Here is a 14,051-nt window from a genome sequence, read left to right on the forward strand (position 1 = left end):
GTTTAGCAAATGCCATTTATTATGTACACAAAGTTAATACAAGGCACTTACTAATATACTGTTACTATCCATATTGCCTCCTTTGCTGGCTGGATTAATTTTTCCATCACATTATACACTGCTCTTTTCCAGTGGTTACGACCACTCAGCAATTGAGGCCGTGCTTGCACACTGTAGAAAAAGAGCCTGTGCGTCTCTGGTGACAACCGGGACTGTGGGAGTGTGTATAGACACGCATGCGCTGCAGCAGTGGCTGTAACCCCTGGAATCAAGCATTGTATAATACGATAGAAAAATTAGACAAGCCAGCAAAGGAAGCAATATGGACAATAACAATACATTAGTAAGTGCCTTGACTTAACTTTCTCTACGTAATAAATGCCATTTACTGAAGTGAGACAACCCCTTTAATTTATAGCCTCGGAATATGCTTAGAGACTTGGGCCTCTATAGCAACTGTCTGTCTGAAGGTTAATTTGGTTGGTGGTTATCTCTTATAAGGGTCCGCTGATGTGTCATACAACCAAGATGTACAGCACAGATGATGGAGTACAGTTTCATGCCTTTGGCCGTGTGCTGAGTGGGACTATTCATGCTGGGCAACCAGTTAAGGTACTGGGTGAGAATTATACTTTAGAAGATGAGGAGGATTCCCAGGTCTGCACAGTTGGAAGGCTGTGGGTGTCTGTGGCCAGGTAAGTTTTGGTACTGAAGAGAGATCTCTAATGGATATTGATAATTGTACTTTGTGTCCTTATCATTTGCTGTTCCATCTAGGTACCATATTGAAGTGAATAGAGTACCAGCCGGGAATTGGGTTCTGATTGAAGGTGTGGATCAGCCTATAGTAAAGACAGCCACAATCACAGAACCTAGGGGCAATGAGGAGGTAAACGGATGGCAAATAATCAGACTATTACTGAATAATATTTTCTCGCCCATATTCCTTGGGGGACACAGGAAACCATGGGTATAGCTCTGCTCCCTAGGAGGCGTGACACTAAGTGAAAGCTGTAAGCCCCTCCTCCATCAGCTATACCCTCAGCCTGGAGAGAGAGACTACCAGTTTTTGCTTAGTGTCCAAGGAGGCAAGACACTCCCTGCTTAGGCAGGGTTGTTTTCCTATAATTTTTTATTTTTGCGTTATTTGTTGTTTTTAATTCGGTTTTTTTCTACTTACAGGGACAACAGAGGCGCACTAGACCCCTCTGTTTTCTCCCGGGGTTGAGTCGCGCCAGTGCCGGTAATACCGCACTGCCGCCTCCCCCACAGAAGACAAGGTGGACCAGGGCAGCCTCGCTCCCCTGCGTCCCGCCAGCTCAAGGGTCGCCCGCACGCCAAGTCCCTCCCCCGGCTTCCTGCCACTGCGGTGCCAGTGGCTGAAGGGGCGACCCTGCTGGATGGATTGAGGGTGAAGACAGCGTATGGTGAGAGTGGCTGCTCCAGCCTCCCCTTCCCTCCCTCCCACCGCTGCTACATCTCTCCGTGGTGTCCATCTTCCCCCCCCCCCTTCCCTCCCCTCCCCCATCCCTCCCCTCCCCCATGGGCATATCGGGGCCGGCAACTTTACCGGCCATCATTTGGGGGGGGGACTTCGTTCTGGTGTTGCAGACCCAGGACAAGCTGGTTCTTAGGGGGGTGACTACCACTTCAACGGCAGGGCAGTCAGGGGGACGGCTGTATGAGGAGTCGTCACATTCAGGCGGGGGCCGCTTACTTGGCGCGAACGGCACCTTTTCATGGCCGGCACTTCATCTACCTAGGGGGTTAAATCATTTTGCCGCGCGCGCGTGCGGCTCTGCTTCTCCTTCAGCGCGGCAAAGGGGGGGGCGGAGCTTTCTACATGCGCTCCGCTACTTCCTGGTTCGTCGGGCTCCCCATCTCAGGTGCTGCGTGGAGCTCTCTCTCTCTCTCTGCCGTCCGATCCTGAAGCTATTCACCTCTGTGCCTGCCGCCTCTCCTCCACAGCCTCCCTTCAGTCTGCTGCCCTTGCTGTCTGCCGCTTGCATCATCTGGGTCTGGTAGGACTGTTAACCCCATCCGTGCCACCAGTACTGTTACTTGGGTGTGATCCCCGTTTTTTCACCTGGGGTCTCCCACTTTAAGTGCAACTTTTTTTCCACCATGTCAGACCCTTCTGCAGCTGCCAAGCCTTGGTACCATGCCTGTACCGCTTGTAGGGAAGCCTTTCCCCGGGGGCAGTCTGATCCGCACTGTCCTGCATGCCGAGCTCCACCGCAGCCTCAGTCGCCCGCTGTGTCGCTCCCTGCTTCCTCTGACCCGCCTGACTGGGCTAGATCCCTGTCCCAGGCCGTGGAAAGCCTCACTCAGGTCGTGGGCCGCCTAATAGACAGGCCGCCTACCCCGCAGGACGCCACTCTTACTGTCGCGCCCTCCGGGTCCATCGCTTCTGCCGCTGCGGCGGGTTCACCCTCTCTTAGTGACCCTTCCCGAGCTAGGCACTCTCAGAAGCGTTTTAGAGTAGAGCGAGCCTCCTCCTCGGATGCCTCCCTCTCCCCGCCACGCGTGCGCACTCAGACGAGCCTCTCCTCTCCAAAGGATTCGCTCTCTGAAGGTGAATTGGCGGTTTCAGATTTGGAAATGGACTCGGCCCTGCCGTCCAAGCTAGCCTCAGCGATGAGTCAGCTCATCTCTGATATTCGTGACACCTTTAAGGTGCAAGATGACCCCCCTAGCTCTGACGCAGCTAGCGTCTCCTTTATCAGACCCAGGCAGGCCTCAAAAGTTTTTCCAATCCACTCTGATTTCTCCTCCGTGGTGTCTAAGGCTTGGGCTCGCCCGGACGCCCGTTTTGTCAACCCCAAGAAGCTGGACATTTGCTATCCTTTTCCGGCCGATGTCGTGGCCACCTGGTCGTCCCCACCCAAGGTGGACCCCCCTGTGGCCCGTTTGTCAAAGAACACGGCCATCCCTGTTCCCGACGGGTCCTCTCTTCAGTCAGCGGAGGACCGTCGCATGGAGACCCTTTCCAAGGGCATTTTTGCTGCCTCCGGTTCTGCCCTCAGACCGGTTTTTGCCTCTGCTTGGGCAGGTAAAGCAATCTCTGCTTGGGGTGCGCAGCTGGAACAGGAGTTGGACTCGGACGTCCCCATCCAGGACCTACGTTCCTTGGCCCAGCTTATTATTCGGGCCGGGAATTTTGTTTGTGAGGCCTCCCTTGATGCGGGAGCCCTTATTGCACGCTCCTCCGCCCTGGCGGTTTCCGTCAGGAGGGAGCTCTGGCTGAAGGTTTGGAAAGCGGACGCTGCCTCCAAACGTTCCTTGGCGGGGCTACCGTTTGCGGGTTCCCGCCTTTTCGGGGTCCGCCTAGACGAGCTTATTTCGGAGGCCACGGGTGGTAAAAGCACCCATCTTCCTCAACCCCAAGCCAGGGGCGCCCCCCGCGGACGCCCCGGTGCGTCTCGTTTTCGGTCCTCCCGCAGGAACTCTGGGGCTCCCCCCGCAGCTGCCGCTTCGGCCCCTCCCCAGGATAAGCGTAGGAAGCCGTTTTTTCGGGCGCAGCCCTCCTGGCGCAGGCCGCAGGCTGCCCGCACACCCGCAGCAAAGCAGTCCTCTGCCTGAAGGCGCGCCCCCACCCACCCGGGTGGGGGGCCGGCTCCTCCTTTTCAGGGACGTCTGGATGGCTCACGTCTCCGACGCCTGGGCTCTCGAAATTGTGTCCTCCGGATACAAAATCGAATTCGCGTCCTTCCCTCCAGATCGGTTCTTTCGCTCCCGCCCGCCGCGGGACCCGAAAAGCGCGGCTGCGTTCTCCGCGGCTGTTCAAGCCTTACTGGACAGAGGGGTGATTACCCCCGTTCCTCTAGAGGAAAGGTTCCAAGGGTTCTATTCGAACCTCTTTGTAGTTCCCAAGAAGGGAGGTTCGGTGCGGCCCATTTTGGACCTCAAAAAGCTCAACCGTTTTCTCCTCCGACGGTTTCGGATGGAGTCCCTCCGTTCCGCGGTGGCTTCCCTGGAGCGGGGAGACTTCATGTCTTCCATCGATATACAGGATGCCTACCTCCATGTTCCGGTAGCCCGGTGTCACCATCGCTTCCTCCGATTCGCCGTGGGGGACCTCCACTTCCAATTTGTCGCCCTTCCCTTTGGGCTGGCAACAGCCCCCCGGGTGTTCACCAAGGTCCTGGCCCCGGTTTTGGCCTTACTCCGTTCCAGGGGTGTTTTTCTGCTACCGTACTTGGACGATATCCTCATCAAGGCTCCGTCCCTTTCTCAAGCGGTTGCCAGCGTGGATCTCTCTCTAGAGACTCTGGCGAGGTTCGGTTGGGTCATCAACTTCCCCAAGTCCTCCCTTCCCCCCTCCAGACAACTGGTCTTCCTGGGAATGCTTTTAGACACGGGAGCGGCGGAGGTACGTCTTCCCTCGGAAAAACGATTGACCCTCCGCCGGGCGATTCGGGGTCTCCTTCTCCACCGTCGACCGTCCTTCCGCTTCTGCATGCGGGTCTTGGGGCAGATGGTTGCCTGCTTCGAGGCGATCCCATTTGCGCAGTTTCACTCCCGCCCTCTCCAACGGGCGATCCTCTCCTCCTGGGACAAATCGCCGCAGTCTCTGGATCATCCCTTCCATCTATCGCCTCCGGTGCGGTCATCTCTCCGCTGGTGGTTACAGTCCCCTCTTCTGGGCAGGTCCTTTCTGCCGCTCAACTGGTTGGTGGTTACAACCGATGCCAGTCTCTTGGGCTGGGGAGGCGTGTTTCCTCCCCGATCCGTCCAGGGCATTTGGTCTCCATCGGAGTCCAAACTCTCGATCAATGTCCTGGAGCTGAGAGCGGCCCTTCTGTCTCTGCGACACTGGACTCATCTGCTGAAGGGTCATCCAGTTCGTGTGCAATCGGACAACGCCACGGCCGTGGCATACATAAACCACCAGGGGGGCACTCGCAGCGATGCGGGAGGTCACCAGCATTCTCCGTTGGGCGGAAGCCCACGTCCCGGCTCTATCGGCAATTTTTATTCCAGGGGTGGACAATTGGGCGGCGGACTTCCTCAGTCGCACCACTGTCGACCCCGGCGAGTGGTCTCTTCACCCGGAGGTATTCGAGGCCATTTGCCTTCGTTGGGGCATGCCGGACGTGGACCTCATGGCCTCCAAGTTCAATCACAAGGTCCCCGCCTATCTGTCCAGGGCCAGGGATCCGGGAGCTTGCGGAGCCGACGCCCTCGTTCGTCCTTGGCGAGGCTTCGCGCGTCCGTACATATTCCCTCCCATCCCACTCCTGCCCAAGGTCCTTCGGAAGATCGCGGCGGAGGGCGTCTCGGTGATTCTGGTCGCTCCGGACTGGCCCCGCCGGTCTTGGTATGCCGACCTCATGCTGCTCCTGGCAGACGCGCCCTGGCCGCTGCCCGCCAGGGAAGATCTTCTCTCTCAGGGACCGATCTTCCACCCGCGTTTAAGGTCCCTACGTTTGACGGCGTGGTTGTTGAGACCACCGTCTTGACACGTAGGGGTTTTTCTGCGGACGTCGTCCGCACCATGATCCGTGCCCGCAAGCCGTCCTCTTCTAGGATCTATTATAGGACCTGGAGGACCTATTTGGGGTTCTGTGCCGATCTGGGGATTCCTCCGCTCCGCTTTTTTCTCCCTACTGTTTTGTCCTTCCTGCAGAGCGGACTCGCCCAGGGTCTGGGTCTTAGTTCTTTGAAGGGTCAGGTGTCTGCGCTGTCCATCTTGTTTCAGCGCCCACTGGCCCCCCTTGGTCCTGTCAAGACCTTCCTTCAGGGCGTGGCTCACGCGGTTCCCCCGTACCGCCCTCCGGTACCGCCCTGGGACCTGAACCTGGTTCTCTCAGCGCTCCAAGCTTCTCCTTTCGAGCCTCTGCGGACGGTTTCCTTGCGACTTTTGTCCTGCAAGGTTATTTTCCTTGTGGCCGTCACCTCTCTTCGGAGGGTGTCCGAATTGGCTGCACTCTCCTGTCTGGAACCTTTCCTAGTGTTCCACCAGGACAAGGTGGTCCTTCGTCCGGTCCCTTCCTTCCTTCCTAAGGTGGTCTCCGCCTTTCATCTGAACGAGGACATCGTTCTCCCCTCTTTGTGTCCTTCCCCTTCCCACCCCCGGGAGAGGGAGCTTCATCGCCTGGACGTTGTCAGGGCGCTCAAGGTTTACCTGAAGGTAACCAGCTCTTTCAGGCGTACTGACTCGCTCTTTGTGGTTCCGGAGGGGTCGCGCAGAGGGATGGCGGCATCCAAAGTTGCTATCGCCCGTTTTGTCAAGATGGCTGTTACTGAGGCTTATCTCGCCAAGGGCAAGGTTCCGCCCCTCGGTGTTACCGCTCACTCCACTAGAGCGGTCGGGGCTTCCTGGGCTCAGAGGAATCGGGCTTCTACGGAGCAGATTTGCAAGGCGGCCACTTGGTCCTCCTTGCACACCTTCACCAAGTTCTACAGGGTGCATACTCATGCGTCGGCTGACGCTGCTTTAGGCCGTCTGGTGTTGCAGGCGGCAGTTGATTGATGCCTCCGGTGTTGGTCTAGTTTGTTCTGGTCCCTCCCTTCTGGGACTGCTCTGGAACGTCCCATGGTTTCCTGTGTCCCCCAAGGAATATGGGCGAGAAAAGGAGACTTTTGTATTACTTACCAGTAAAGTCTCTTTCTCGCTCTTCCTTGGGGGACACAGCACCCGCCCTTCATTTGGGTTTACAGTTGTGGTTCCGGCTTGGTTGCCCCCGTTGGGGCTTGACAGTTCCTTTTTTTCCGGTTGGTGGTTATCTTTCACTACTTGGACACGCAACTGGTAGTCTCTCTCTCCAGGCTGAGGGTATAGCTGATGGAGGAGGGGCTTACAGCTTTCACTTAGTGTCACGCCTCCTAGGGAGCAGAGCTATACCCATGGTTTCCTGTGTCCCCCAAGGAAGAGCGAGAAAGAGACTTTACTGGTAAGTAATACAAAAGTCTCCTTTTGATGAGACCTTGATTAGGTGGGGTTGTAATGCCTTACTTTTATGGTTATTTTACGCCTAATAATCTGAATTCTTTTGATGAATGCCTTCACAAATTATGATTTGATTATCTTCTAGGCTCAGATCTTCCGGCCATTAAAATTCAACACCACATCAGTCATTAAAATTGCTGTGGAGCCCGTTAACCCGTCAGAACTGCCAAAGATGTTAGATGGACTTAGGAAAGTCAACAAGAGCTATCCTTCTCTCACCACCAAGGTATCATCTCTATAATAATGTGCATGAATCCAGCTATATAGTTACCATGATGATATTTGGGTTATATCATAATATCCTGTTATTTTGACTTCCACCGATTTCTGGTGTTATATTGGGAATTGACTTGGGATGTCCTGTGTGGTAATTGTCTGCATTTATTATGTAGGTTGAAGAGTCTGGGGAGCATGTCATTCTTGGCACTGGAGAGCTGTACCTTGACTGTGTTATGCACGACCTCCGCAAAATGTACTCAGAAATTGATATTAAGGTGAGTTTTGAAATGGGGAAGTGCTTGTTATCAGAACAGGCTGAATTATTTTAACATTTCAGGTCTGGGTTTTGCCTCAGCAAGCTGACACACACCAGGGATCCCTCAACATACCTGAAGGAACAGAGAAGAAAGACTGAGCATGTGTGTCCACCTTGGCACATTTACTCAGGTGGACACACAAATGCTGTTCCATAGAAGTAGCAGGTGGCACCATACTAACATCATTCATTTTTTTTTTTAAGTAATTATAAATACAAAAATGTTTATCATGAAGCGATGAGTTTAACTATAAATAATATTTTCATGGGATAGCCCTTTAATGGTATTGCTTATTTATCACCCCTATAATCTTTCAGGTGGCAGATCCTGTGGTGACTTTTTGCGAGACTGTAGTAGAAACCTCATCACTGAAATGTTTTGCTGAGACCCCAAATAAGAAGTAAGTTTATATCTATACACCCCAAATAACCAAGGTATCCATGTTTCTCATGGTAATATTGTTCCAACCACGATTGTGAAACCACTTGTCCACATTTCCTACCCTTAATGTCTTCTCTGCAGAAATAAAATCACAATGATTGCTGAGCCGTTGGAAAAAGGCCTTGCTGAAGATATTGAAAATGAAGTGGTGCAGATCTCCTGGAACAGGTAAGACTAAAAAGTGTGTACTGAAATTGCCGATCGGCTTTCAAGTTCTATGTATAATGGAGGTGCATTGGAATAGGATACATCTTATCAAGAGGTGTTGCGTGTTTTACATGAAATCTTCCATACATTGACCCAATGTTCCTTTAGTTTGTTGAAATGTCTGGCTCTGCTTTTAGTATCCTCTCTGATCTTAATTCACAGGAAGAAATTGGGCGAATTTTTTCAAACAAAATATGACTGGGATCTTCTGGCTGCCCGTTCTATCTGGGCTTTTGGGCCAGACACCACTGGTCCCAACATCTTGGTAGATGACACATTGCCTTCTGAGGTAAGTGCCTGATCTAAGGGTAGGGCCACACAAGGGATTTTGTCTGCAAAATCTACCACATATCCCATCACAGAAACTTCTAGCAAGAATTACACATTAGTCATAAAAATGATGCTCCAGAATTATTATTACATGGGGAGCGCAATTAGTTACTAAGACAGACATGTCAGGAGAGGTTAGAGGTCCTCTTTAATAAGACCTCACAAGATTGTGTTTTTTGTTTTTTTTCTAGGCAGCAATCCTGATATTAAAGGAACACTGTGGACCAAATGCATACACTGTTATATTTTTCATTCCCTGTGTCGTGCTTTACCTTCTCGGGCTCTGCACTGGATATGACCAAGTTTTATATGTTTTGCCTGCTGTGTTCCTTTAATGTAGTCTCTGGACCTTTTGTTGTACTTTTCAAATGATCCCCTATGAAATTTCATTACATTACATTTAAAGGTAAAATAATAATGTCTGTTATATTGTTAATGGCAAAATGATACTTTAGAGAGTTACAGTATGTGGTGGCATTTTTTTTAAATATAAACTCGCAGTATAGATCCCTCTGCTGTACCTACTTGCCCATTCCCGGGTCTACTATGAAATGTTCCATTTCCCCCTAACCTTTACTTTGTGTTGCTACAGGTGGATAAAGCTTTGCTGAGCTCGGTAAAGGACAGCATTGTACAGGGATTCCAATGGGGGACAAGGGAAGGCCCCTTGTGTGATGAGTGTGAGTATTTTGCAATGTCTTATAATATGATAAGAAACCTTGGCCTAGATTTACTAGTGTATCTGTTCCTAAAAAGTGTCACAATTTCTTTTTTTTTCTCACTTGAAAAGGAGGTAGGGAAAGGGGTGGTGCTTTACAGAGATGTGCTATTTTGCGCCACAATTCTGACATAAAAAAAATCTGTCTCAGCTAACCAATAGTTAGTATAGATTTAAACAAAAGTTTCTATTCCTACACCTCATTTATCATCCAAACTGAGCCCCTGTGATAAATCTGGTGCAGGTCTAGACAGCCGTCATTTATAGAGTTAGAAAATCTGGTCCATTGTCTTCTCTGTAAATACGTTTGACTCTTCTCATATGCATGTATTTTCCATTTAGTGATCAGAAATGTGAAGTTTAAAATACTGGATGCGGTCATTGCGCAGGAGCCATTGCATCGGGGAGGTGGGCAGATCATTCCAACAGCCCGCAGAGTCGTATACTCTGCTTTCCTGATGGTAAGGTTATTTCTTATTGTTTCTCTTCTTTGGACACATGGGTTACTAACATAAGCGGATCATTCATTCCTATCATGCCTTCTGCTGTGTTATAAGCTCCGTCTGTGAATCAAGTTCACAGTGTTTTATATTGCATAAGCATTTTTTGTTTTCAGCTGTGCGTGTCCTACATCATGGCACACTGGAGCTAAATGTGTTCAGCGGGCACTGCGCCCAAACTCTGCAAATTAATGAGGACCTCGTCCATAGTCTCACACAATTAACAAGGATTGTCAGCATAGACTCTGTTGGCTTAGTTTGATTTAGAAATACAGTGGTTAGTTGTTACCAGGTTGCCCAGCCCTGTGCCTATGTTTAGTTATGCCTGCAAAGAAAATGTATACAATGGTGCTTGCATGCATTTGTAGATGTCATGTACCAGCATAGTACTATATGGAAGAAGCCGTGCCAGTGTTTTACGATTCATTGACAATTCTACTGTGACTGGCCCTTTTCATTGTGTGTCACTTCACCCATATCACCTTACAGGCCACCCCACGTCTCATGGAGCCGTATTACTTTGTGGAAGTGCAAGCTCCTGCTGACTGTGTGTCTGCTGTGTATACTGTTCTGGCCAGAAGAAGGTTAGTGATTCATTTTTCGACTGTGTAAATCTGGCTTAAACATGTTTATTTTACAGTAATAACATGGATGCTTCTGTCCTGCAGAGGCCATGTCACACAAGATGCTCCTATTCCTGGTTCACCGCTCTATACCATCAAAGCATTCATCCCAGCAATAGACTCATTTGGTTTTGAGACAGATCTGCGCACTCACACTCAAGGACAGGCTTTCTCCTTGTCTGTCTTTCATCACTGGCAGGTAAAATAGGAGTTAATGGTCGGAAGCATTTTTATTAGGTAATTTTATTTATTTCTTGAGTACCAAGCACTGATTGGGCTTTCTTATTCATTGCAGATTGTGCCAGGAGACCCCTTGGATAAAAGCATCATTATACGACCTCTGGAGCCTCAGCCAGCACCTCACCTTGCCCGAGAATTTATGATCAAAACAAGACGTAGGAAGGTATGTAAGAAGTTTCTTGAATAAATTCATTACCTAAAAGTTGGTTTTACAGGTTGTCTTTCAAGAGAACCCTGAAGGGGTATTCCATCCATAGCAAGTGGGTGAATACGAATAGATTTACTGTAACTTTTGCTGATCTGTGGGAGTTTGATAATCAAAGCAACTGGATTGGCCATGGCAACATGCTAAGTAAGGGTACCTGCGCACAGGTTTACTAATAGAAAATCCACACAGACTTCTGTGTAGTTTACTGTGCATTCCCGCACCAAACAACGAATACTTCACTTGCAGTTTTAGTGCAGATTTGCACCAATTTTGCTGCAGGTCTCACCCTTCCATTGAAAATGGTGAAATCCACACAAAACAACTGCACAAATAGTTCACATGCTGCGGATTGCAAAAATCTGCACAGCAGGTTGTTTTCAGCACAGAAGAATAAAGCATTTGTCTAATCTCATACACTTTGCTGGTAATGTATTAGGGCTTGTTCACACGACCGTGTGAAGCCCGTGCTGTGGACCGCAAATTGCAAATGGCCCAGAGCAATTTCTATCTTTTTGCGGTGCGTAGGAACGGAACCCCAGGAAGCACTCCGTTGTGCTTCCATAGTGTTCCGTTCCGGATTTGCGGACCCATTGAAGTGAATGGGTCCGCATCCATGATGCGGAATGCACACAGAACGGTGCCCTTGTATTGCGGATCCGCAAATGCGGTCCGCAAAACGACAACAGGCAGCACACGTTCGTGTGAATGAGCCCTTTAGTTGAGGTTTTTCTGCACAAGAATCCACACTAAAAAACTTGTGTAATTTGCAGTGTGCAGGTACCCTAAAACTCCAAAGGTGCTGCAGTACTCTACACAATCCCTCTGCCTCTTCATTCTAACACTTGCTGCAAGTCCCATACATCAGCCAGTGACAGCATAGCGGTATGCCATCACGTGCTATAGCTGGAATAAACATCTAAATTAAAACCATTCCTCACTCCAAGCCAAAATCTGAAATAGAACATACACAGGGGAAAAGTACAATGGAACGATTTGCACCTCTTGCAGGTTTTGATTTGAAAGTACCGAGGCAAAATACTGACCACAATGCACACGTGTGAAAGTGGCCTTAAAGGGATTCTGTCACCAGGTTTTACCCCTGTCAGCTAAACATATGCTGATGTTCAGGGCGTCTTCACGATTCCTAATGTGGGCTTATAAATGTCATCTGTGGGCTTATTTAGCTAAAAAACAGCTATTACTAACCTGTCAGTCAAACAAATAAGGTGCCCAAGGGGATGTTAATAGATGCAAGGTGCCGGCCGCACCCACCGCCGTTAGTGCCCAGCGCCGCCTTTCCAGACTTCTGCGCCTCCTCCTAATCCTCTGTGCCGCCTCTCGCTCTCCCTCCCTCCTCCTGCTGTAAGATCTCGCGCATACAGGGATTGAGCGAAGTGCCGGCGCATGCGCACTTCTCCATTTGGCTTCTTACAGCGAAGTGTGCATGCGCCGGCACTTCGCTCAACCCCTGTATCCGCGAGATCTTACAGCGGGGGGAGGGAGAGCGAGAGGCGGCGCAGAAGTCTGGAAAGGCGGCACAGGGCACGAACGGCGGCGGGTGCGGCTGGCACCTTGCATCCATTAACATCCCCTTGGGCACTTTATTTGTTTGACTGACAGGTTAGTAATAGCTGTTTTTTAGCTAAATAAGCCCACAGATGACATTTATAAGCCCACATTAGGAATCGTGAAGACGCCCTGAACATCAGCATATGTTTAGCTGACAGGGGTCAAACCTGGTGACAGAATCCCTTTAAAGAGCACATGATTACTGAGGTCCATGAAAGTATCATGACACCTTTAAAGATCACAAAACTACATAACCATTGACCAGCACATGTTCAAGAATATCAAAGGCTTTTCATAACTTCCAGTATGGCTCATATTCAGAGTTGAGTATATGGAAATGATGCAAAGTATATGTGTGTGGTCATTCAGGGAAAAAAGTTTTTTTTTGTTTGTTTTTTACTTTATATGGCAAACATAGTTGGTTAGAATGGTTCAGAAAGGTCCCTCTGTCTAGACTCGATGCCAGCATTGTCATCTCCTATAGACTCATTTAGAGGGTATGTACTCCTTTTGGAGGCATTTTTATTTTTTATTATTGCATTATACTTTTATTTTGAGCTAAAAAATATTTTTTTCAATTGGTCTTTATTAACAATATGAAATCCTTTTTTGTGTACAGAACTGACATGCTCTACTGGCTGCCTGTGAATTCTTTCTTTTCCGTCATCCGACGAGCAGTCGGACTTCTTATCTCTGCTCTTATACCTTATAAACAGTCATTAAAGCTCAATCCATATCTTACGGACAAGAATGTGGCTTAAATAAGTGTTTTATGACCTCTTGGTAGTTTACAGATCAGGGTAATTAGAGGCACAAAGTACCAGTCACACAGTTAGAAAAACTGTTAACCCTTTGTGACTGAACAGCTCAATATTTTTAATAAACGCCAATTGAAAATATGATTTGTAGCCAAAAATAAGTTAAATGCAATCATAAAAAAATGGACTCCAAAGGTGTACATAGCCTTTAAACGAGTTTACATATTAGTTATCCGTTGATATGCCTGATGCAAGTATTTTGTTTTGGGAAAAATGTATTTTCTATTAGTATCAATAACCGGTCTCTTCCTTGCAGGGTCTAAGTGAAGACGTAAGCATCAGCAAGTTTTTCGATGACCCTATGTTGTTGGAATTGGCCAAACAGGATGTAGTGCTGAACTATCCCATGTGAGCACAATGGGAGGCTAGTTCCCGAACGTTTTACAATTGGCTACAATTAACATCTGGCTAAGCGCGTCCATACACATTCAGTAGCTGTCATTTGGCCAACGGCTCTCTCCCAACTCAACTGCCTCCCCCATACACATACACATTTGGCTCAGCCAAACATATATGTGTATTCATTGGGAAGAAAGCCACTGCCAGACACTTCTGGCAGCTTATTTCCAGGGAGAAGAAAATACCATTTGTTTGGGATGGGTCGGGAGTTCCCCACACACATCAGACACTTAGCGGAACCCGCAGTTCTCAGCAGGTTCACCCGTCAATACACCAATGTGTATGAGAGTCCTTAACTGTATGGCTACAAGACAGATCTTCCCATATCTGCATAGTGTGTCTTTGGGCAACGACAGTCAATTCGATCTCAGTCAATATTCTCTACATATTGAGTTTTGTGTAGAAAATTTTACCCAGGTCTTGCTGTGTGTACATAATGTTTATTTTTTTAATAAACTTTTTCATCTGTCTACTATAAGTTTCTGTTGCTTTTTTTTTTTTTTTTTTTTT

General features: G+C 49.0%; 1 protein-coding gene across 1 annotated transcript in view; it reads left to right on the forward strand.

Moving 5' to 3' along the window:
- The window catches only part of EFTUD2 (elongation factor Tu GTP binding domain containing 2), a 33,368-nt gene extending 19,352 nt beyond the window's left edge, over positions 1 to 14,016 (forward strand). Inside the window, exons 16-28 of the mRNA XM_040435347.1 lie at positions 502 to 695; positions 778 to 889; positions 7,038 to 7,178; positions 7,345 to 7,446; positions 7,806 to 7,888; positions 8,011 to 8,097; positions 8,299 to 8,425; positions 9,059 to 9,146; positions 9,527 to 9,645; positions 10,174 to 10,268; positions 10,353 to 10,506; positions 10,603 to 10,710; positions 13,399 to 14,016. Coding sequence (XP_040291281.1) covers positions 502 to 695; positions 778 to 889; positions 7,038 to 7,178; positions 7,345 to 7,446; positions 7,806 to 7,888; positions 8,011 to 8,097; positions 8,299 to 8,425; positions 9,059 to 9,146; positions 9,527 to 9,645; positions 10,174 to 10,268; positions 10,353 to 10,506; positions 10,603 to 10,710; positions 13,399 to 13,494 — 1,506 coding nt within the window. The 3' untranslated portion in view covers positions 13,495 to 14,016. The remainder of the gene's footprint in view (positions 1 to 501; positions 696 to 777; positions 890 to 7,037; positions 7,179 to 7,344; positions 7,447 to 7,805; positions 7,889 to 8,010; positions 8,098 to 8,298; positions 8,426 to 9,058; positions 9,147 to 9,526; positions 9,646 to 10,173; positions 10,269 to 10,352; positions 10,507 to 10,602; positions 10,711 to 13,398) is intronic.
- Positions 14,017 to 14,051: the final 35 nt, after the last annotated feature.

This window comes from Bufo bufo, chromosome 6, assembly GCF_905171765.1.
Source record: "Bufo bufo chromosome 6, aBufBuf1.1, whole genome shotgun sequence".
Taxonomy (NCBI): Eukaryota; Metazoa; Chordata; class Amphibia; order Anura; family Bufonidae; genus Bufo; species Bufo bufo.